The sequence below is a fragment of the Panthera uncia genome, unplaced genomic scaffold, assembly GCF_023721935.1.
Source record: "Panthera uncia isolate 11264 unplaced genomic scaffold, Puncia_PCG_1.0 HiC_scaffold_1670, whole genome shotgun sequence".
Classification (NCBI taxonomy): Eukaryota; Metazoa; Chordata; class Mammalia; order Carnivora; family Felidae; genus Panthera; species Panthera uncia.
Window position 1 is genome coordinate 16,684 of NW_026058328.1, and position 23,933 is coordinate 40,616.

The window sequence follows — 23,933 nt, forward strand, 5'->3', positions numbered from 1 at the left end:
AAATGTTTGTTTATTTTTGAGACAGAGAGAGACGGAGCATCGGCAGGGCAGGGACAGAGAGAGAGGGAGAGAGAGAATCCCAAGCAGGCTCTGTGCTGTCAGCGCTGAGCCCAAAGCGGGGTCTGATCTCACAAACTGAGATCATGACCTGAGCCGAAGTTGGACACTTAACCGACTGGGCCCCCTGGGCGCCCTTCAGTTTCACACGTTGATTAGGCACCTACTGCATACCACGGGAGGAGACCAAGCTGGAGAACGTAATAATCCTCAGGGCAGCTACAGCCCTCATCCTGCAAGCTCACAGACTCTAAGAGGTGGGAGCAAACACATTACTGGCAAAGGGACAGAGACGACAGGGGCTGTGATGCCGGTGACAGCTGGATGGCAGGGGGTGCTCCCTGCAGGCGGGAAGCCAGGGTGAGAGGGAGGCAGGCCCCAAGGAGAGGAGGAGCAGGCCCAGGTCCGGGTCTTCAGGCAGCTGGGGCCAAACGGCATGTGGGGCATGTGGGGGCAACGCAGGTGGTCAAGGCCAAGCTCAGAGCGGGGTTGTATTCGAAGTAGCCACCGGAGGCTTGGAGCAGAACAACAACACGGTCAGTGGCCTCTGGCCACCACATGGGGGACCCGCCGGTGGAGTTGGGCCTCTGCGGAGGGGGGGGAGGGGGGGCAGGCAGACGGCGTGGCCTTTCCCTCGTGTGGCTCCCCGTGTCTCGCCTCCTGACCGCACAGCCCGTGGGTGCAGCACTCCTCCGAGCCTTTCAGGAAAGCCTCCACCCAACCCTCTGAATTGAGCACAACAGGATTGGGGGGGGCCCTCCGGAAGGACCCGCATCATCACCTCCCACCCAGGGCTGTGCCTCACACACCCTTCCCTGACTTCATCACGTGGCCCCGGGGGCTCCTGCCGCCCCTCCTCCCAGCCCTGCCCCACGTCGGAACCTAGGGTGCTCCCAGATGGGCAAAGATGTCACAGGACTCCGGCGGCCCCTCTCTGCACCCCAAGGGCTTATGCGACCCATAAGCCAAAGACCCGCGTGACACCTTTCCTCGTGGACCCCGCTCAAACACGCACACGGGGACCTGCCTTCCAGCCGGCTTCCCTTCCCGGTTCAAAGGCAGCGCTGTTTACTTTGAAGAAACGGCCTTCGAACGTGGGTTTGCCGGGGCCTTGGTGGCAGGCTCTGAGCACCAGGGAAAAGAACTTCATCACAGCTCTGTCGTGGCCTCACGCGCTGACAGCCGGCCTCAACATTTCATCTTCTGAAGGCTTCTCCCCGAAGGTTCTGTCGCTACCTTGGTTTGAGTGGCAGGCACGTGCCATGGTGCTGTCGTGCGTGGGGCCCCAGGAGAAGAGTCTGTGAACGATTGCCTAACTCGAGTGCTACGACGATGGGGGGCCCCCCGCCCAGTTCTGAACAAAAGCTGCAAATCAGAAAGGGGCTGTCAGCTGGCTCCTGAGCCGAGCACGAGGCTGGTCCTTCTCGGCCGTGGGAGACCGCGGGAGCACCGCCTGCCTTCTGCCCTCGGCCTGCACCCTCCCGTGTCCTCCTCTGGGGCCCACAGCCTCCGGAGGTTCTGGCCTGACGGCACTGGCGGATCAGAAACACCAGCGGGAGTGGTCGTGTCGCCTGGAATGTTCGCCGTGGCGCGGAGCAGACAGAAAATTCTGAATGTGGCCAGAGCTGGAAGAGGACATCCCCGCGTGGCCAGGACAGGGCCCTGTCGGGGGCTTGGGGCTCCCGAGTTCTCCTCCCTGGGGGGGGGGGGGGGGGTTGGGGGAGGGCAGAAGGCTACAAACCTAACCGCCTGGCGCCCCAGACGAGCAGGGAGTGGGCGACAAGCCCGTGGCTACCTCAACCAAGGTCACTGCATTCCACATTTATTATGCAGCAGTACAAAGTGTTTGCTCTATACGTGTTCCATTATTAATTTTTCTTTAACAACAGATGGTCTGGAGGGTCCCGCTTTCACCTGATACAGCTCGGCGGTAACCCAGTAGGGTAAAAGTCCTCTCAGCTCAGGTGGCTGTTGGGGGGGGGGGGGGTGCGGGGAGCCGCCACCGTGAGTTAATCAAGAAGCCTGGGGGTGAACCCAAAGTAAGCTCGGGCAAGGTGTTTGGGAGGGGCCCCCTTGCTGGGCCGTTCCTCAAAGCTAAATAGGACTCAACTCCCAAGTGACATCTGCAGACGATGAGGCACAGAAACCCTTCCGAACAACGGTTCTGGTAAGAGGCGAAGGCTGATCTCACCTCGTCTGTACAGACCCGTGTCTCTTAGCAAAACCTCGCTTCAGAGCAAAGGTTAAATTCCCATCGAGAAGAGGCTGAAGCTTCAAGGAGCATCGACACACAGTGCTGCCAGAGCTTTAGCGGGGACACGGCTGCTGGAGGCTCCAAGGACACCCGAGAACAAAGAGGCTGGGGACGGAAAGGATGAGAAGAGGGGGAAGGAAGGGTTAACAGGACGAACAAACCAGACACACAGACACGCGTGCACACACACGACGACATCCCACGGCCACACTCGGGTGGCTCTTCAGCTTGATGTCTCTCTTCCGAAGAACAGCCATCAGCACAACCCCTATTGAGGGGCCATCTTCGGACTGTTGTCTGTTGTGGACTGGAGAGAAGCAGAATGGTTCTGGAAGTGTGGCCCCTCTTCTGATGAGAGAGACCCGGCGCTTAATGAGATCGGCTGGGAGTCACGATCTCCAAGGCCTTCTGGTGGGACCCTGGACCAATCGCCGGCTCAGAGTTGACTTCAGAGCCTTGGCCGGTAAGAACAGACCACAAGAAGTCAAGCTCACAGAAGCCTTTAGGAAGGAGACAGAACCACGGCGGTCCCGATGATGCCGCAGAGCAGGGACAGAGGCTGGGGAACAGAGGGAACGAGGCGGTTGGATCTGGGGCCTCATGCACCGCGAAATGACTGGGCTGATGAAAACCCATCATCTCCGGACCCAACTGTCGTTCCGGAAAGCCATGCAGGTGCCGTCACTTACCCGAGACCACACGGCCAGGTCCAGAGCAGGTCCAGGAAGCGTCCAGGGCCAAGGGGACCACAGGAACCCCCACCCAGGGATTCTCCTAAGGGGCATCGAAAGCCCCGTCAACATCATCACTGCAGCTGCGCCACCTAGTGGTGAGGGACTGGGGCACTTTGTGCCACCCCCTGAGCCCCCAGAAACGTCCCTCACCCAAACGGAGGACAAGGGCGGGGCTGCAGGAGAACCTAGGGGTGTCCACAAGACCCCTTCACGGTGCACCCACAGGGAGCATGGGCCACCCACACACCCAATCCAGCGGCCCATTTTCATCATGGGCCTGAGGAGGGGCTTCAGGCACAGACCTCTCAAGGCTCACTGTCTTCCAGAAAGTTACAATCAGAAAACCCCTATGACACCGTATCAACAGGTCCTACTGCTCCTTCCAGAAGTGCTGGCGAGAGGGAAGGCACTGCTGGAAATCGGGTCACCACACGCACACTGGTGTCCATCTGGCCTGTGGCTGGTCTTCCTAACCATGACATCCCCCCTACCACCCACGCCCGTCGGCTCTCCAAGGCTGCCTTGCCCTGAGGCCATGTCTGCTCCAGGCTGGAAGGAACCAGCTCTCACCAGAGGCTGAGGACTATTCCAGAAGTACCCGAGACCCTCCTCTACATGGTCAAGAGAGAGGCCTCAGAGGGAAAGCCTTCCCCAGATTGGGCCACCTCAGGAAGCAGGCCCCAGCTAACCCAGCTCAGACCCTGGTCAAATTAGAGTGACCTTTGACCTGTGGCACATCCACAGGCCGGGGCCGCGAGCCTCCCAAATGCATCGCAAACATACTCATCATGACCACTGGCGGGTCCAGCCGGGCCTCCTCGAGACCAGCTGGTCTCCCAGCCACTCCTCTGCCTCTGCCAACCCCTCTTCCACGGGGTAGCAGAAAAAAGCATTAGAAGATGTGGATTCAGACCACGGCTTAGACTCCTCGGCACTCCACACGCCCTCACCCACCCCCGCTCGCCTCCCTCTCAACTCCTGCAGCCGGGCTGGCGTCCCTCTGTCCCTGGAGCCCACGGCCCGCTCTCCGCGACCCAGGGCCTACCCCCAACTGGCTCCAGGGAGGGCTCCTGCCTCAGCCCAAGCGTCATCCCAGACTCCTCCCTGGAGCACCCCCGTATCTCCCAAGCAGCATTCAAAGGCAGTGGTTTAGAAGGCGGACTCTGGAGTTCAGACCCAGACTCTACTACTGTCCGCCTGGATGGCCTTGCACAAGTTATTTGACCTCCCTGAACTTCAGGTTCCCTGTAAAATCGCCATGAAGATGAAATCAACGTATTCCCCAAACATCTGGGAAAGAGGAAGTCCAGCAAAGGAGCAAACAGACCAGGAGGAAGGGCTTCTCCGAGTCTGAGCCTGGCTATGTGTACACAGGGAAGACTCCTCAGAAGAGGAGGGTCCCCCAAGCCTTCATACAGGTGGCCCCGGAGGCCCAGCTGGGTCACTGGTGCCACGGGGTCTTCCCAGGGGCCTGGACAAGGAAGAGGGAGTCTGAACTGCACAGGACAAGCAAGAGATTCTGCGCAGCAACAGGGATGAACTTGAGGGCCCCAAGACTCCCCCCCCCCGCCCCCGCAACCGAACGCCCCCTTAGCCTTAGCCTTCCCTTCCCAGTGCTAAGAAGCCACATCCAGGTTCCAGACCCACCCTGGCCCCCTCGAGCCTTCCCAAGCCCCATCCTCGTGACCGAGAGGCCCAGAGCCACAAGGGCGTTGGCATCGCCACAGTAACTGGCCTAACCCCGTTGTGTTTCTGCTCAGGTTACTAAGGGGGGCCACGGGGAGAAAAGCGGGCAGCGAGCTGCCTCCGGGGGCCTGGCAGGGGCCTTCGTGAAAGCCCGCCGCCCCTTCCTTTGCTTCCCCCGTCCCAGGCCGGGCCACCCAGTGCTCTTCCATGAGCCCAGGTCTCCCGAGACCAATGTCAGGGCAAAGTCAAGGAGGCCCCAGCCAGCAAGTCAGTGGCTAATTCTGACGGCCCTCGCCCCTTCGGAGATAATAATAGCTCCACTTGACTGCAGAGACAGCAAGTGCAAATGCCTACAGAGGCCAGGCCCTGCTCAGAGGTGAGTGATGGGGCCAGGTGGCGCCCGGCGTGGTCGGCAGCTCGCCGACAGGGGGCAGCCGCCCCTCGGTTACGGCTGCCGGCGGACCAGTCCTGGCCGACCCGAGGCTCCCACAGGCCGGGAGAAGTCAACTCTCCAAAAGTTTTGGTAGCATCTCCTGGTATCCAAACGTTGGCGGCTACCAGGACTCCGACGTCAAAGACAATACTCTGTGCGGCTGAAACACAACATGTGTCCGGGCGGGATGGGCCTGGAGGGCGGTTTCCAAGCCGTTCCACGATGGCGGTTTTCCACAGATTCGCGTTTGCTAGTAACAACAGCAGCCACCATTTAGGGGCTTTTGCTCCTGAGCGTCAGGTAGCTAACTCGTCCAGCTTAATCCTCCAGGAGCCCTGGTCCCTTCCCTCCGACTTGCGGGGGGAAAACCACCCGGGCAGATCAATGAGTTGCCCCAAGGGAGTGGGGCGGGCACTGGGGTTCTGAGGTCAGCGCTCAGTTCTGTAGGACACCAAAGCCAGGAACCTTGACCACAGGGTCGATTCCCCGGCCCGTTCCCCCGTGAGCTCGGGGGCTCCACCCTGCTGACCTCCCAGCTCTGGACGAGTCCTTGGCGTTTCCACACATGTCCGCCTGCCCCTGACCCCACCCGCCAGGCGCCTACCGCTTACTCAAATGACCCTCCCGCTCTGTCGTCGCTGAACCTCACGCGCTGGGCTTCTTCCCAGGCACTAATCCTCCCCCCCCCCCGCTCTCCGGACCATATCCAGCCACGGTGGTGCGGTGTCCTCCAAATCCCCCTGCCCCTCTGGCCGGTGCCAGCGCAGGTTCCATTTGGCCTGTGACATTTAAAAATATCTGTCCAGCCTTGGCATATAGAACCCAATACCCCCAGCTGTTTAAATACCACCGCCTCGTTCGGCCGGCACATGCCTGTGCTTCCAGTAAAAGCGTAAGTTGACCCAGAACAACACGGGGCCACCCGAACCCTCTGTTCCAATCGTGCCCATCTTAATTTGGCTCCTCTGTCAAGTGCACCGTCCGCCGGAGCCCATTCCTGACCCTACAAGGAGAAGAAGGCACAGGCCTGGGGGGGCTTTGAGCGGCAGGGCAAGGTGTGGGCCATCTGTGTGCCCGTGACACGGGAGCACATGCCTGGAGCATGGTGTGATGTCCGCCACAGCTGTCCCTCCCCTCTCCCTGGCTTCCGACCCCATCGGGCCCCACGGCCCTGCTATTAATACAGCGCGAAGAGGCCCGGCAGCTGGCCATGGCCAAATCTTTCCACACGGACAGTGACAACTGACATCACACTGATTTGGGCTCTGTATGTTCCAAATGTGCATTCTTTTAGAAAGAGCAGAGCCGGGATTTGCCTGGTCACCAAAAACGGGTCTGCGCTACTTTGGGAATCGGAAAAGTGTCCAGCGATCAATGTGGGGGCCTCTACCGGGGGACCCAGGAGAGGGGCGGTGGCTCCAGGAGGTTCCTGGGGCTCCAGGGGTTGGCGTCTCCTCTCCTCGCGAGGGTGCCCTAGATCCGTGCAGGGATGGAGTGCCTCGGGGGTCGGGGGAGGGCCGGGGAGCAGGCTCAGCTACCTGACTTGCTCTCCTTGCGGGGAAGACACTGGCTTCCAGACCCCAGAAGAGTCCAGAAAGAGCTGGTGCAACGGTAGGATTTCCGGGCCAGGCCTTAAAAAGACACCCAAAGACGACGGAGGGGTGAAGGAGGCAGCAGTCGCTGACAGGCTACCGCAGCTGTGCGGGGCCCCGGGGTCTCACCTCCACCTCTGCACGCTTGGAAACCTCCGTAACGACAGGCTGACAAGTTTAAAAGTACGCACGTGAGAAAAGAGTCAACCAAAACGCAACAAAATTTGAATTCGACGTTCAAAAATACCCAACGCATATTCACAACACATGTGTGGAAAAAAACCCCAACAAACTGCTGAGAACCTAGCACGTGCCAGGAACACTTCTCACTTGGTATGAAAGAAAGGGCAGGCGGGGAGCGGAGCCCCGGTGCGCCGGCCGGTCACAGCCTGGCCCGAAAACCACGTCCTCGGCCGGGACACGACGGGTCCCCTCCCCGCATGCCCTGGATTCATTTCAACTGTCCCATTCCATTGACCCATGGAGACCGTCTCAACACATACTTTTTAAATTTAGGACTTACAAGCACACAATGAGCCAACCTAAGCAAGACACAGCCGGGAACCGCATCTACTGGACAGCCTTTCTCCCCCGCCCTCGCCCACCTTCTGTGCCAAAGGAGCAGAGCCACAAATCTCCGGTTTATCACACGCGTGCCTCGAACGTGTTGCTTTTATCGTGCACGTATTAGCCTAGTTTTGCTTGCCTTTGACCTGTCTGAAAAGCGTATCCTACCCCACTTCTGGATCTGTACTTTTAGGCACAGGCTCTTTTCTGGCATTTTCTGGCATCCACTCAAGAACCAAGCACATGATGGGAGAAAAGAGCCACCTCCCCCCCGCCCCAAATCCCCGGAAAAGCCCCTCATGAGAGAAAAGGCCTCAGCACAAAGCGGGGGAGTGGGTGGGCCCCTGCGAGGCACGTCGGCAGGAAGTGGAAGGTGCCTGGGCTCGCGCTCCCGTTGTTTGGGACAGAGCTCTGCGGAGGCCAAGGGCATGGGTTAAAGCCTCACCGAGAAGCCTGTTTCTTGGCTGCGTCTGAAAACAAAAACACGTGAGGTGACGGCAAATGTCACGGTAAAGGCAGATCAAGACAACTACATCTGTCGATTTATTATTAGAAGGCAAATGTCATGGAAAGAAAATATGCCCCAAGTAATTCAGTCCTGTCGGAGCTCAACAGGCTTCAGCGGGTTTGAAGCAGAATTCTTCCTTCCCACCACCTCCTCAGCCAGGAGTTGCCTTACTAGATACTAGGGTCGAAATCTCCGTCCCCCTCGATGGTAAACGCCTGTTGGCAAGAATACGGCACACAGGACAGGAAGTCCACCTGTCATGCTATCTTTGCTAGGGTCCAGTCGGGGATTCTCCCCGGTGGATGAACGGACTCAGCCCCTCACTGCATGCTGCGGGGAAGACAGGGCCGCCCCGGACGAAGGCGGTGCCGAGGGGATTCTAAGGGGCCAAGAGCCAATGCTGTCCATTTTAAGAGCTATGCATTTATCTCCTTGCGCATTTAAAAAATTCTTAGCCAGAAGCCAAGTGATATTGGAATAATTTTCCTTTAAAACTAAATTCATTTACATAAATACAGCAAGTTGATTTAAAGAACCCCGTGAAGCGTAGCTATAGAACGGGAATAAGGCAAAAATCATCTAGCTAGTATGGAAACAACTGAAGTTTGAGCAAGGATCTCAATACTTCTAAAGGACTATAGATTTTTTTCTAATTTCTATAGTACTTTTGAAGTCAGAGAGTTTTTGACTACATTCTCTGCCTAAAAATGGCCATTCCCTCCATACTCCAGGCCACCTCCCACCTTCTCTGTTCCAGGCAAGCCACGTGTTGGGCACTTCCAATGGCCCTGCTAGAGAGGGTACACTGGGCCCTCAGCATGGAGTGCGTGGGTTGGGGGTGGGGGAGCGGGGAGGAGGGGCCCAGAGTCCTGGCCGCTGATGCTGAACCAAGCCCCCAACAACCATGTGGTCACTTACCTCGGCTCTCCGGTCAGAAACCCCCAGGAAAGGTCTCAGAGAAAGTTCCTGTTTTCTTTCTCCCCAGTTTGCTCTTTTCCTTGCGTTTCCACCATGACTTCAGAAACACAGTTGGGCAAATTTCCCTGTTCATGCAGAGAGTTCAACCAGTTTAACTAACAGGGGCTCCCACGGCAGACCTTTCTCTCTTCGGAGAGAAGCCTATTTTAAAACTAGTTGGAGATGGGAAGTTACTCTTTTAAACATGCTAAAAGTAATATCAATGTTAATCATGTCATTAACTTTATGTATATATGTAACAATGTTATCATATTAATAACAATACTAATATCACTATTAAGAAAACCTAGGACGCCCCTACAACTCAGTTTGCAGGAAAGCCCTGGTTAACCCGTGACGCCAGCACTCCCTCCAGTTACCGCGGCTTTTCACGCTCAAAAATGTCCGTGTTGGATGATAAATCATAAGGGAACTCTGGTTATGCGCTGTGACTACCTCGTCTATGCCGGCAACGAGCCGGGCAGGAAGGAGGGCGGGGGACAGGGGCCTCGATCTCAAAGGCTGGCTGGAGAGCATTCTTTCAATTGTGGTCATTCCCAATCTAAACTGTCTAGATCAGGGATCGGGGGAGGACGTCTGCCAAGCAGGTTCAAAATGATCACGTGATCAGAGCACTGCTTAGAGTTCCCGAGGGGACACCGGCAAGAGCGGTGTGTCGATGCTGTGTCTCCGAGAACTGCGTCCCCTTCGTAAGAACTTGAAGAAACTGGACGCAGAGCCTGTTCGGCGGCCTCTCGCCTCGTTTCCCTCAGTGAGGTCTCCCCCCACCTCCCTTGGTGGCAGGTCTGGGAAATCTATCTCACTGAAGTTCAACCGCCAAGGTCATGGCCCTCAGGAAAACAGCTCCAGGATCTGGCTCCAAATTGGAGGGGCTCTGGCCACAGACCTGGTGTCACTGCTCTCTTGGCCAGAGCAACTGGGTGGTGTGAGGACAGACACACACTGCTGGTGGGGACAGACTGGCAGTCTTGTACTAAAGGGAAAACTGAGTCAAAGCTCCGTGTCTACCCGTGACCTACCAGTCCTACCGCTTAAGATTGACCCTAGAGAAACCCCTGTAAACGTGTGCCCAGAAGTGTGTGCCAGGACAGGGGACCGAGGAGAAATAAGCCAAAGTGGACATCAATTGGGAAGTGACTGTCAACGGTCTCCTACCGGGACCAGAGATGACAGGGTGACGACTGGAAAGAACAAGGGAGATCCGGGGTGAACCAACCAAGGGCCTCCAAGCTGACTCTGCCAAGTGACAGAAACGTGACTTGTGTTTTTTGCGACAAGGCATTTTTCTACGTGAAGCTGGTAGCCTCGGGGGAATTTGAGAGGTGGAGTATGGAGACCACGGCCGGTGGGGGCAGGCCATTAAAGCCGACGTTGGCCCTAGCCCCAGTCTGTATTATCAACTTATTTATGATAAACCGAACCCACACGCTCTGCGTGTAATTAAACACTGCTTTTTTTTTTTTTAAAGTAACAGACGGGAGAAGCTGCTGACACCTCACCGGTCTCACAGAGGAGGCATCTTGAAAAAGGGTCCTGAGAACGACGGATTTGCCCTTCTTGCACGTAATCCCCCTATCCTGGGGACCACCTTTGAGTGATAACCGGTGCTCTGGGACTTGGCCGGAGTTTTGAATAACCAGCAGGAAAAGAGTGTCGCCAAATGATCTTAGCTTTAACCTTGCCCGAGTCCTTCCCGGCTGCCGTGTGGGCCTTGCCAGGCTTGAGAATTAAGGGCATGGTATAGTTCTATTTCGAGCTTTGAAACCACTCCCAGCCAGCTCTTGCTTTGCTCTTTCTTTAATAAGGAGCCGGCAGAATGTCAGTTCTAAAGTGATCAAGAGGGGAAGGCGAAGCTGTGAACTGTCCGTTTGGATGCTAACAAAAAAGAGATCTGCTATCAGGGGGGTGGACATCCGAGCCCTCGGTTCACGTTCTGTGTCTCCGTGAAGATACTCCACTTGGTGTGCCGCACGGGGACCGAAGCAGGACGGTGAAGAACCCAGTCTAGGAGGGCTTCCGCCACAAACCAGCAGGGCCGCCTTCTCCGAGCCTCCGTTTCCTCACCTGAACGACCAAGGGGCTACGACTCGACCTCCAGTCCCTCGCAGCACCGGACAGCTTCTATCCACAATGACTCTGGCTGGAAACTCAACTTGGGGGCCTCTCCTGTACTGCCCTTCCCACTAGACTCCTCCGCTCCCACTCCAGCGCCTCCCCCCGGGGCTCTAGACCCGCCCCATCCTTCTGCCTGGTGGATTCCTCCTCACAGGTCGTGCGGCGCACTTCTAGCTCAACGAGCCAGGGACAGAACTCACCCTACTCCCCACCCCTGCGCCTTCAGCGAAAGGCACGGGCTTCCCTCTGGTTCTGGCCAGGCATCCTTCCTCACACAGCGGACTCCCTGAATCCATGCGGCTGCCAAGCCGTGCTAGTCGACTTCCCAAGTGACTCTCAAGGCCACTCTCACTACCACTGGTTTTATGCATTTATAGAACCATCGACCTTCCGTAGACCCAACTACTCCCATCATCTCTAGCTTCCTTCAAATTCCAGCCCCCGAGCCCACGGCCAGAGAGTTTTTTGAAACAGACGGCTGGACTGTGGCACCTCCCGGCCATCAGGACAAGGGTTTCCCACCATCCTAAGGGCGTTCAACACACAAGACTACACGTCGTCCTGGCGGGCCAGAGGCCCGACATGGCAGCCCCTGTCCACCCCCCAGACTCACTTCACTCTGTACCCCATGCTCTCGCTGACCTTCTGCAGGTTCCCCTCACGCGTTCGGTCCCTCCCAGCAGAGGGCCCGCGGACACGCTATTCCTGCCCTGGAACTGCACCCCCCCCCCCCCCCCCCCCCTGCCGCCACATGCTCATCCTTCAGTTCACGGCTCAAGTGTGCACGTATCATTTTCTCAGGGAAGTATTCCCTGACATGCCCAAATCTAGGACAGCTTCCTCTCCCGTACACTCTGAAAAAAGAAAACACGTTTCTTTTCCAGTGCCCTTAGCTTGGGCTGCAACAACACTCTCCTTAATATGATGATTCATTATTTCCAGATCCCCCACTGAACGCACCAAGTGGAGAGAACAAGTCTGATCCAGCATATTCCTGGTGCCCAGCGCGTCCGTAGCGGGTCCTCGGTGCCTTTCTGGACCTCAAACCATGTACAGAAGCCACCACAGGGGAACCGGAAACGTGTATGGACAAAACCCGATGTGATCGGCCTCTCCGACTTTCCAGCAGGTGCTTTCTCACTGGGCTCCTTCCCATCTTTACCATCGCTCTCCTGCCTACTGGCCTTTGCCACCACCTTCGCCACCACCATCATCCCGACCACCACGGTCAGTGACAGCTGCCACCAGTCAAACGACTGGTTCGGAGTTTGCTTGTTACAGACCCGCTGCTAGGCACTCTCTATCTCTTTTCCTCATTTGATCCTCTCGGTAACCCTGGAAGGCAGGGGTTTGGGGACCTTTAAAAGGCCATTTTTGCAACTGAGGAGACGAAAAGCCAGACAGGTTAATGCCACCGGTCAGCTCTGAAGCAAAGGGTACAAGACGCACATCCAGGCCCATCTGGTCCCCAGTCTGGTTTCTCACCTCTTACCCCTCTCCACCTCTCTGTTGGGGCCCTCTCAGGAGATGCCACCTTGTTTTCTCTTAAAAGTCACCTAAATACTGTCAAAGAAAGGACATTGAGAGAAAACCCCTTTAAAAAAAGAAACACCATGAGGATGTCCCCATCCCATCCCCTCTTTAGTAAAGGAGGAAGGACTCTACTCTGCCGTCAGAGAGCACGGAGAGGCACTAGGGAGGGTGAGAAGACCTAAAACATCAACCTGACGAAATGACATGACTGACCAGAAGAATACACCAAATTTATTTTTAAATAAAAACAGAAGCCCAGGGGCGCCTGGGTGGCTCAATCGGTTGAGCGTCTGACTTTGGCTCAGGTCATGATCTCCCGGTTCCTGGCTTCGAGCCCCGCATCGGGCTCTGTGCTGACAGCTCAGAGCCTGGAGCCTGCTTCGGGAGCCTGCCCCTCCCTCCCTCCCTCCCTCTCTCAAAAATAATACACGTCTTAAAGACCTTTTAAAAAAAAAGCCCAAAATGACCAAATATTACAAACTATACAGTCCAAGAGGACATGGGCTGGAAGTTCCTGATTTAGAGATTTCAGACAATGCTAAAATGTCAAAGAAATGTGAGCTGCCAACCTAGGGTTGCCAACTTATTTTTTTTAATGTTAAGTAAAATCGTTTAAAAAAATGAAATGAAAACAAAATTTTGAAAAAAAAACACCTAAAAAACTCTCAAAAATCTTAAAACAAAAAACTCAAATTACTATCTATTGTGATTCAAGAAGAGAGGACAGTGAAATACCAAGAGGAAGGAAGCTTATGTAGATTCCATTATCAAGAACAGTCTGCAGGGGGGGGGGGCCTGGCTGGCTCGGTCAGGAAGCCTGGGATTCTTGATCTTGGGGTGGGAGTTCAAGCCCCACTTTGGGTGTAGAGATTCCTTAAAATCTTGGAAGGAAGGAAGGAAGGAAGGAAGGATCACTGACTTCACCTCTCTCCCTCACGCAGGAATCCCTTCGACAAAATCCTCTGCACCCTTCACTGAGGGTTTGCTTGAGCAGGCTGCTGGCTGCCTCATAAACCAACCAATTCTAAAAGTCGCCGAATCTGAGAAAAACGCCCCCAAATCAATACTGTCCCTATAAACACATAATAAACAGCCCGAAAATATAATAAAAAAAGAGAGCCCTTTCACAATGGCAACACAAGTAGCAAATGCTTGGGAGATACAGGATATATTTTCACATCTCAGACTCTACATGTGATGTACCAGAATCATGTCAAGAAAACACAAATCCTTAATGAGAGAGACAGAAACTCAAGTAAATGAAGAGTGAGGTCATACTGGGGCCTAAGGCTAAATGCAGAAAAGATGACAGTCTTCCCCAACTTAATTTATAGAGTGAATGCAATTCCAGTCAAAATATCAACAAGGTCATTACAGAACTTGATAAAAATGGTTCTTAAATTCTAGAGGAAAATAAATGGGCAAAACTATCAGAGGGTTCTGAGATAGTATGCCATAAGAAGGCATTTGCCCCAGCAGATCTTAAAATACAGTATAAAACGATGATCATTAAGGCTGTAAACCAATCACAGTAAAACACTGGGGAAAGATGTTACGATCTAACAAACGGAGCAGGAATACACTAGCTATCAGCTTTAAAAAAAAAAAAAAAATACACAAGCCACATTATGCCACAATAGTCTGGCTGGATGTTTTTCAAAACCCTCTTATCTCAAGTGTGGACAGGAAGTTTTAGGTTTAACTAATTAAGCAACATCAGGAAATTTCAAAGCGACAAAGATGAAGGTTTCCGACAATCGGAAAAAAAAAAAAAAAAAAAACACCTTCTGCTTCCTCTGTGTTTTCCCACGGCCATCTCAAGCCCCACTGTCTCCTTGCTGGCGTGTTTATTAATGACATCCTCTTGTCGGACTCTAAGCACGAGTGTGGGTGAGGGAGATGTGAGAGGCGGACGGACACGGATCTTCCGTCCGGGCTCCCTGGCCAGGGCCCTGCGCCCCGTGTCACCCAGCAGGCCCCACGCGGCCCGGGTTACCTGCTGGTTAGCTTCCTAATGACAAGGACTGTTCTCAAGGGCAATTGGGATTGAAGTCTGCACCGGCCTCAAAGCAAAAGAGACCCCTGCGCGTTGGAAAAACACGAGTCTTCTCTCGTTCCGTGGGGGAAGAGACGGCTGGCCGTGAGGCCGCGTCTAGACCAGCAAAGGGAAAAACTCCCAACGGACAATGATCTGCAGCCAAAACCATGAGTGGAAGGGGGAGACGCCACGGCCGGGCTAGGAGTTTTCGCTTCTGATTTTGCTCACTTCTGCTGTGTTATTCTCCCGAGTTTTAGGACATTGCCTTTAGCACGTGCGGCGTGGTGTCCCAACCGTGGGCCCCCCTGGAATCTGTACGGTCCCCGCACGGGGACGGGCCTGGAGATCGCCGGGGCCGCGTGTCTCGGGAGGAGGGAAGGGCCGGGGGGAAAAGACAAGGCGAACCCGGGGCCGCCCCACAGGAAGCGGAGGTGGGCGCCGTGGATTGCATGCAGCGCCGCATCGGCGCCCCGCAAAACCAAAGGGAGCCACACACCCCGACACCTGTGCCGGGCCGGATGCAGCTTCACCAGACCGACCGACCGACCGCCTTTTGGAGAAACAAAGCCCGGCTCAAACAACAAACAATGCCTCGAATCCTCTTGAACTCAAAGCAGCGCTACAGTGAATGAGGCTGATTCCCCCCGTTACCAGGACGGCCTGATTACAGAGCCCAGAGCCATTTGCCTGAAGATAATTGCCTCGATTCCCCACTTCACTTCGCACGTATAGAAACAGTCCCAATCTGCCAGAGCCTCAGTGACTAGATGTGTAAAATTGGCCTAATCATATTTTGAAGAGCTCGAGCGGAAAGGGTTTCTATGAGCGTGAGCCTGAACCACGACACCAACTAAGAGTTTCTCCCCTCTGGGCTCGCTGCTCGCTTGCTCACTCCCCCACCAAGTCTGAAGGGGTGAGTCAGAGTCTCGGCGGATGGGAGAAAAACAATGTTGAGGCTCCGTGTCAGTGCTGCTGGCTGGGGGAAGAGGTGGGGTGGCCACGAGAGCGGGACGCAAGGTAAAGCCACGCAGCGGAGGACGTTCCGGGTGGCCCGGTCCTCTGCAAGCAGCAGCCCGCCAGCCACAGGACGAGCCTGGTGTGCAGGGCAGGGGGCACGTCTGAGACCAGAACCGCCCGGACTGCGGGCGACTCGGGACACTGAGGTGTCAGCCGGCCGTGGGAAACAACCAGACGAGCTACAGTGTCAGTTGGGGGTGGGCAGATGGGCAGAACCCGACCCGATTTCGACAGGACGAAGCCAGGCAAGTGGCCAGAGTCCAGAGTGCGAACCAGGGACCATATGGAAGCGGAGAGCTAGGGCCAGAGCAGGGCAAGGCAGGCACCGTGACCAACAAGGACCTGCAGGCCCAAGCTTATGCTCTGTCTCCAGACCCTTCCCGTTGGATCAGGAGCCTAGAAATCGCTCCTGTGGCAGAGGAGGGTGGGCAGGGAGGCTGGTGGGCGGGTGTTGGATCGGCGGGAGAACCTTGGTACAGCACAAACCCAAGTGGCCCAAAGGCCACTCTGGGAAGACACCTCCTAACGGCTCTGTACACGGGAACAGGGAGGGTTCACTTCTGATCCTGGCTCCCTGTAAAAACAAAGGACATACACAGGGTGCCATAACCCCAACGATGGCCCGGACACAATCCCGACGGGTCAAAAAGAAGGTTACTTTCCCCCTATCGTTTGCTTGAAGCTCCAGATGGCATTCCCCCCAAATCGCAAAATCAGGAGCTTGGGACTGTCACGGTTTGTACTGGTGAGAGCCCATCGATACCACTGCGGTCTGAATGACAGCAAAACAGCGCCCCAGAGACGTGAGCCAAATGCTTCTGTACTGTACCCAGACCTCTTTGGGGGCCAGGTGGGAGGGGCAGCACCAGATTCTCAGCGGGCCTGAGCCTCTGCGGCTCACTGCCACGGGGCAGGGGTGGGGGATACTTTAAACTCCCTGAATTCATTTCTACCCAAAAGAAAGTTTGTAAAGCTCTCCATCTTGACAAGCAGTCCTTTCCAACGGTTGTCCAAAAAAAACAAAAACAAAAACAAAAACAAAAACAAAAAAAACCCACACAATACGTTCAAGCGTGACTATACCCGCTCCCCTGGCAGAACAGAACCGATCTTTTACCTCATGTCTCATCTCGGAAGCTGTGTTGGTGTCTAGGGGACCCGTGACAAGAGCCTGTCAAGCCTTTTGAGAACCCCCGTACTCCATCTCGGTCTCCCCCAGAGCGACAGCTCGTGCACGGTAGGCACACAGAACAGATGGACTGAGAGCCAGCCTCTCACAGCTTCTTACAAAACAAGAAAATCTCCAAAGTCAGACGAGGGGGGAAGAAAAAAACCCACCTTTTTCAGAAACCCACCAGATGAACTCCCCCTCTGCTCGCATAAACACTTCCTCAGCCTCTTCCCTCAGCAGCTTATGTACCTCGTGTAGGATTTGTTATTTCGGCACCTGTTGGCAGCCCCCTGTTTAGAATTTGGGGGCACCTCGCGCTGCACGCGTGTCGGGGGGGGGGGGGGGGGACCGCGGCCCCCCCCCGATTTCGCCCTTCCCCCCCCCCCCCCCCCCCCCCCACGGTGCCTGCGACAGCATCCCGCTCACGGAAGTGACTCAACTCCTCATGGCTGAAGAGTCAATTTCATTCCTAATTTCCGGGACGGCTCTGGGAGGCAGAGGAGGAGTACAGTTAATAGACTTCATCACTTCTTTGCTCCGACAAGGGAGTTGTGGAGCCAAGCGCCTCAGAGCCCGGACCCGGCCATGAAAGCCGCGCACAGCGGACGGCCGCTTCCATCACATACACCTGTTTGCTCATGTCCCGAAACTGCCACCCGAACATTCCTTCCTGTCACTGAGCCGCACGCACTTTCAAATGCTTCTAAAATAGAAGCAGACTCGGAAGGGCATGTCCATCAGTAGAGCCCCCAGCCCCTCTCCCAAGGTCTCCAAATGCCTCTCATGGAATCAGAATCCGAGTTGAAAAGAACTTTGGCACGCATCAAGTTCCAACTCTGCCCGGCTCATGAGTCCCACGGAAAACATCTCCAATATGTGCTCATCTGTCCTTTGATTTAACACCGCTTCTGACAAAGAGCCAACTGCTTCCTGACAGCCGTTCCATTTCAGGGCCCTAATTGTTAGAATATTCTTCCCGGGGTTGAGCTGAAATCTGCCTGTTGTAACTACTACCCATAGCTTAGAATTTTGGCCTCTGCAGCCACGTAAAATACATCTCAGTGCCCGTTCCACAGGACAATCCTTTAAGGGGCTGAAGACAATGTTCTCCACAATTCATCCCAATCAGAACCTTATTGTATGATGCTCTGATGGGCTGGGAACCACGCTTTCCCGTCCGACAGGTTGAGGAGCCTCCCTCCGGCAGAGCGCGAAGGTGACATATGACCACACTTTATTTACCGGCAGACAGACAGAGCCCCTCGCTCCTTAGCCTGCTAACAACACGAGGTCGTTCATCACTGGCTTGCTCCTTTTTGAAATTCACTCTGCAGCAAGCACTTTTTAAAGTCATGCACGTAATGCATTTTAAACAGCATTTTCTGCCCAGATCCATTTGCTCGACCTCGGCCCTAAGTGGGAGATGGAACGGTATTTCAGTGCGGTCCTGCCGCTCCAGGAGCCCGTGCGGAATGCGTACCGAAATGTATTTGTAACCGTACAGGACTGGGGCTCTAAAATGCAGTGTTTTGTTAAATGTTCATTTGCTGATTAAAATGCATCTTGCAAAGAAAGTGCATTACTAATGCAGAATCTAGTCCAAAAATACGTATTATGTAACACACATTTGTTAATAACGCAGGCAATCTCCGTGTATCTGTATTAGTGGATCGGCTCGCGGCTGCCATCTCCATTACAGGCATAGAGCACTCCTTCTGAAAAATGGAGTACTTTCTTATGAACCCTAAAGAATCATAATCCACCTCGTTGCTGACAGCTGGCATTCGTCTCCATTGAAAGGGCATTCACCAGCACCCACATATTCCTGATTTTTTTTTTTTTCCCAGTGTGCCTTGAAAAACCACTTGAACGATGTCTTTATGTTCCTTACACCGTCAGGGAGGCTGCGCTAATTGAAACGAATAAAGCAGGTGGGTCAACGTGAGTAAAACCTTTAGAGCCGTCCCTCCTCACCGGGGGCTGAGCGAGAAGGATTTGAGCTGGGCGGCTCCAAACAGCCCGTCCGGCGTCCCACACTAATTTCCACATGATGGTGGGAGCCAGGCACTTGTGACAGTAAAACGCTTTCAGTTTCTCTGCACAGTGTGAGAGTGGGGCACAGCTAGACTACAGACATGTGTCCTTGTATGGGGTTTGCCAAATCAATGCCACTTGATTAGACCAATCAGTACTTGAATGCCACAAACTAACTCGAAGAACACAAGATGCAAGGGAGACACAGCCAAGAAGCCAGGTCAGGAACATTCTAGAATGTCCCCAGCCAAGATGCAGAAACAAACAAAAAAACCTCAACATGGCAAAAGCGGTGGCTAGAATCTTGCTAAGGTCTATACTCTGGATTTGACAGCTGTATGCGGGCATGGTGCTGGCGATATATGAGGATGAGTTCCACCAGGCCGCCTAACTGCTGTAGAGACAGGCAGGACTCTTTAGACACCAAGAAGGGAGCACCAGGAGGGAAAGCCTGGTAGACAAGCTCGAAAGGGAAACCAGAATTAATGAGAGGTCATGCCTCTCCAAAGCCCCCCCATATTGAGTCAAAGACAAAAGCAAAACAAACCAGCAAAACCCCACCTGTCCCAGGCAGAGCAACTTTGTTGACACATCCAGGGCCTCTAGGAAGACGATTTGGCTCTGAATTACACCACTGTGGTCCACACCTCACCAGGGAAGGCATCGTCCACAACCCAGAAGAAGCGGTCGGATCACAGAGGGAACTCAAAAGCTTCCGGAGGACCATCCTTTCCTGAGCAAAGATATAATAACTCCAGGGATCCCCCTTCAGGAGGACGCATTTGGTTTTGCAGGGCTGAGAAAGAGATGTATTCATTTCCTCCAACCTTTTAGCCTTCGGGGTTCAACAGGGTCTAGGGTGGGTAGCCACCACCTAGCCCCGAGACTCTCATTACCCGATAGTTTTCTCCTGCAGAACCCGAGCTGGATCAAGCATTGGTGGGCAAGGAGGGATTCTGAGTCGTTTAACGTTCTGATTACCAGCAGATTAGTCCTAACTAGCCTTTCCTTAATTAATGTAAGTTTTCGTTTTTCTTTCTTTCTTTCTTTCTTTTTTTTTTAACTCCAGCACCTGGAGCAGAGCCGGGCGCATGCTAGGCAGTCAATAAATATTTGCCGAATGAATTAGCTTTGTTGAAAACCTATCTCTGTATGAAACGAAAGAGCTTTAAGGGGTACCCCATGAGATCTGCTTGATAGCTGACCAGCCTGCAGCGCCCCACAGGGGCAGAGAACTGACTAGACCTGCTGAATATCAGCTCCGAACGACTTCTCTTAACTAGTGGTTCCAGCTAATTAAAGTCTGTCTTCCAGCGCCCGATCTCAGCCAGAGCTCATGGCGGTCCACTGATGGGTTTGTGGACTTGCAACCCATCACCCCGCCTGTGGGGCCCTTCCTTGGCAAGATGCTTGTTAGTCCATGAGGTAATTAACCAGTTGAGACTGGAGGGGGGGGGGGGAGTATTTTTCCCAAACGCTCTTAATTACAGTCTCTGGAACAGATCCGCCAAAGGTGGTTTCCTGATTAATGACTGCCTGAGGTTACCATCCTCAAACTATTAAGCCCTTGGAAATCGCCTGTGGCTGGATCATTAATACCCACGCAGAGACCCTCATTTCATTCCGCCGAGTATCTGCAACTTAGCGGTCTGGTTTTCAGCTTTATTTTACCGAGGATGCTGGAGCCGAGGAGGGGTATGGACCCCCTCGGAGAACCCATACCCACCCTAACCTGTGGCTAGCTCGCTCACTCGTTTTGTTCCTTGGCACCCGCCAGGGCCCCCGCCCCTCGCTTCGCCCCAATCCTTCCAAACAAGGTTCCCTCCTGCCACCTGCCGGCCCACTAGGGTCTGCGCCACGGGCTCAGCGCCACAGCGCAGCTCGCGGGGAGGCGCCCCCGCCTCCTTACTGCACATGCCCGGCTGAAGTCCGGGCGCGCAACTTTGCAGAACCTCTCCGCCGCGTCCCTCCCCGCCTCAGTCTCCTCATTCCTCTCCCAGGCGAGAGGACCAGCGGAGGCACCTCTCCCGGGTCTTAGACCGCAGAGTCTGAGACTTAGAGAGAGGAGCCTGGGAGGAGACAGACTCTCTCTTCCCCCTTTCCCCATCCCTTCTTCTTGCTCAGAGAGGCGAGCGGAGGCGCGGAGCTTTAGAAAGTTGAGTGGTCAGGAAGGTAGGTGCTTCCCTTTTTCCCCCTCACACCGAGGTGGGGCTGGGACCTCCGGACCCAGCTTCTCACCTCGTGGGGTGCACCCTTTTCGGCTGCAGCAGCCGATGCGCATCGGAGCCGCTCTCTGCAGAGCCAGAGGGCGGGTGGGCTTCCCGGTGTGCGCCTAAGAGAATGGATCGTAGGTCCCGGGCTCAGCAGTGGCGCCGAGCTCGCCACAACTACAACGATCTGTGCCCACCTATCGGCCGCCGGGCAGCCACCGCGCTCCTCTGGCTCTCCTGCTCCATCGCGCTCCTCCGCGCCCTTGCCACCTCCAACGCCCGCGCCCAGCAGCGCGCGGCCGCCCAGCAGCGCCGGAGCTTCCTTAACGCCCACCACCGCTCTGCCGCCCAGGCGTTCCCCGAGCCCCCCGAATCTGACCACGAGCACGAGGAGGCAGACCTCGAGCTGTCCCTCCCCGAGTGCCTAGAGTACGAGGAAGAGTTTGACTACGAATCCGAGAGCGAGACGGAGACCGAGTCTGAAATCGAATCCGAGACCGACTTCGAGACCGAGCCTGAGACCGCCCCCGCCACTGAGCCCGAGACCGAGCCCGAGGACGAGCGCGGCCCCGTGGTGCCCAAGCACACCACCTTCGGCCAATCTCTCACCGAGCGTCTGCACGCTCTGAGATTGCGGAGCCCCGACGCCTCCCCGAGTCGCGCGCAGCCCAGCACTCAGGAGCCCCAGAACCCCAGGCAGGGGGAGGAGCCCGAGCCCGAGCCCGAGGACAAGGATCCGAGGGACCCCGAGGAGTCCGAGGAGCCAAAGGAGAAGAAGAAGCAGCAGCGCCGCTGCAAGCCGAAGAAGCCCACCCGCCGCGACCCATCCCCGGAGTCCCCTTCCAAAAGGGGACCCATCCCCATCCGGCGTCACTAATGGAGGACGCCGTCCAGATTCTCCTTGTTTTCTTTGACTCAGGTTAGTTGCCCACCGCTAAACTGGGGAAGCCTGGGGTCGGTGTGGGAGCCCGCGGGAGGAGAGGAGGGAGAAGGAGAGGCAGGTTAGGAGGAAGGCGGGAAGACAGCAGGCTCAGCTAGCCAGCCCGGGAGGTGGGTGGGGGTGCCGCCGGCAGGCTGGGAAAGGCTCCCCTGGGCTCCGGGACGGCGCCGGGGGCGCCCAGGTGGCCAAAGGCTTGTTGCACGACGGTGCGCTCCTGGCGCCGGGCTGGAGACAGCCTGAGGTCTCCGAGCTGGTGTCCAGGACGCGCGCCCAGAATCCCCGGCGCGCCCCAGGTTTCCAGCTGCACACCGAAAAGGCACGGGTAAGTCACTTGTTTCATGCGCTCTTTCCCCCCTCTTAAACACTGGCCTCGAACCGGTTGGCCTTGGCAGGCGCCCGAAACGTGGTTCGGAGGTGCGCGCGCCAACTTTCACGGTGCGAGAGCGGCCGCGCCGTAGCGACACTGTTGCAATGTGCGAAAAGTAATCACACCGGGATTGGGCGAGAACTCCGGAGACTGCCGGCTCCGGGAAAAGTCGCGCGCGGCGCTTTAAGACACTCCGAGCCTGGAGCCCAGGTCCCAGCGCTGCCAATTTGGAGCCGCGGGACCTCGGCGCCAGTGCTCCCCGCGGCTGTGCGCTAGTCCTGGCCGCCACCACCCCTCTCCGGGCGCTCACGGGGCGGGAGTCCACTGCAAAGAGCGTGCGCACCTGCCCGCGCGCTCCAGAGCCGACCTCCTCGGGACCGCCCGCGGTTCCCCACGAATCACGCGTACTTGGAGGGCTGGCAGAGAAGGTACGGGAGTCTTAGGGGGTGCCCCTACCGGCTACCAGGGTCAGTGGCGCGGGCTTGGTCACGTCGGGGCATCGCTAACCTTTTGGCGCAGCTGATCTGGCGGCGGGGCCGGATGCAGCCTGGCTGGAGAGGTCTGGGGCTGTTTGCGCACGGACCTGGGGATAGAAGAGAGGGGCTAAGAGGCCCGCGAGGCGGTGCCGAGCGGAAAGGTAAAGCGGCACAAGGAACGGGGCTGGAGAGGGGATCGCGTCTTTCATCGGGGTACCCTACAATGCGTCCCCAAAGAGCACGGCACTACCGCGCCGGGGAAAGGTGTTGGATCCGATCCGACGCAAGTCCTTGGGGGATCGGTCAAGAGGGGGCAGGGGCCGGCGACGGCTTCGGCAGCCTCGGGGAGGGGAGGCGGCGCACCAGCCATTTTCGGCTCGGGTGGAGCTAAGTTTGGAATCCGTAACCTGGAGGTGAAACCGCCCTGGTGTCCGAGCACAAAAACGGCTGCAATCCGGTCACGCATCTTCGGTGCGTAAAGTGTGTCGTACCTGCCAATCCTGGAGGAAAAGACTGACAAATGAAATGTATTTTACAGAACCTCACCCGGCATGGAAATTGATGTTTTCTTGGTGCGCGCGTGCGTCTCGCTTTGCGCGGGTTTGGGCTAGTCTGCGGAGAATGATTTGGGGGAAGGGGGGAGTGAACCGTTTTTAGGCTCGAAAGGAAAGGATCAGTCGGGTTCTTAAACTCCTAGGGGAAGGATGAGGCCGGAAGGAACACACTTTTCATGGTCCTCCTTCCAGGTCTCTTCTCCGGGAAAGGCGTCGCGGCGCCCCAGAACTTAGTTATGCTGGCTGCGGCGCGCAAATGGCTGCTGGATGCCTGTGTGTCTTCATTAGTATGGACCCGGAGGGCGGTTTGGTAGCAGGGGGCTTCCCTGGGCCGCGGGGAGGGGTCGGAGGCTGCCGAGGTGGCGCAGCAGGGCCAGGCGCGCGCTGCCTTTGGCTTACCGGTGTGAAATTGCCTAAGTGAGATGGAGCTCTCCGAAGTTGAAATTTCTACTTCAGGTCACCAGCGGGCATATGGCTCCTTTCTGTGGCATTACGTGTTATTTTTTTTTCCTGTGGTAACGTCTTAGCAGCCTGCGTTCACCAAGTGCGACGTCTTTGGTGAATCTGCACAAGAAGCCAGGGTTTGCCTGGCTGGTTTTGGTGTGCTTTTTCCGTGCGGGAGGTGTCTTCCCAGACCGGGTGGTGGGGGCGGGGGCGGGGGGGGGGGGG

The 23,933-nt window shown here is 56.0% G+C and overlaps 1 protein-coding gene and 1 long non-coding RNA gene across 2 annotated transcripts; one reads left to right on the plus strand and one right to left on the minus strand.

Moving 5' to 3' along the window:
- Window positions 1–1,857: 1,857 nt before the first annotated feature.
- LOC125917303 (uncharacterized) lies at window positions 1,858–23,897 on the minus strand. The gene is made up of 3 exons (XR_007456146.1): window positions 23,664–23,897; window positions 22,742–22,817; window positions 1,858–2,416 (listed from the first exon to the last, which is right to left on the minus strand). It is a non-coding gene; the product is annotated as an uncharacterized LOC125917303 (long non-coding RNA).
- LOC125917302 (neuroendocrine secretory protein 55) lies at window positions 20,993–22,733 on the plus strand. Its single transcript, XM_049623538.1, has one exon. It carries the CDS (start codon window positions 21,058–21,060, stop codon window positions 21,802–21,804), a length of 747 nt encoding a protein of 248 aa, XP_049479495.1. The 5' UTR covers window positions 20,993–21,057; the 3' UTR covers window positions 21,805–22,733.
- Window positions 23,898–23,933: the final 36 nt, after the last annotated feature.

Bases quoted from the DNA above. Each gene is read 5' to 3' on its own strand.
- LOC125917302 (XM_049623538.1), top strand. From the start codon at position 21,058: ATGGATCGTAGGTCCCGGGCTCAGCAGTGGCGCCGAGCTCGCCACAAC.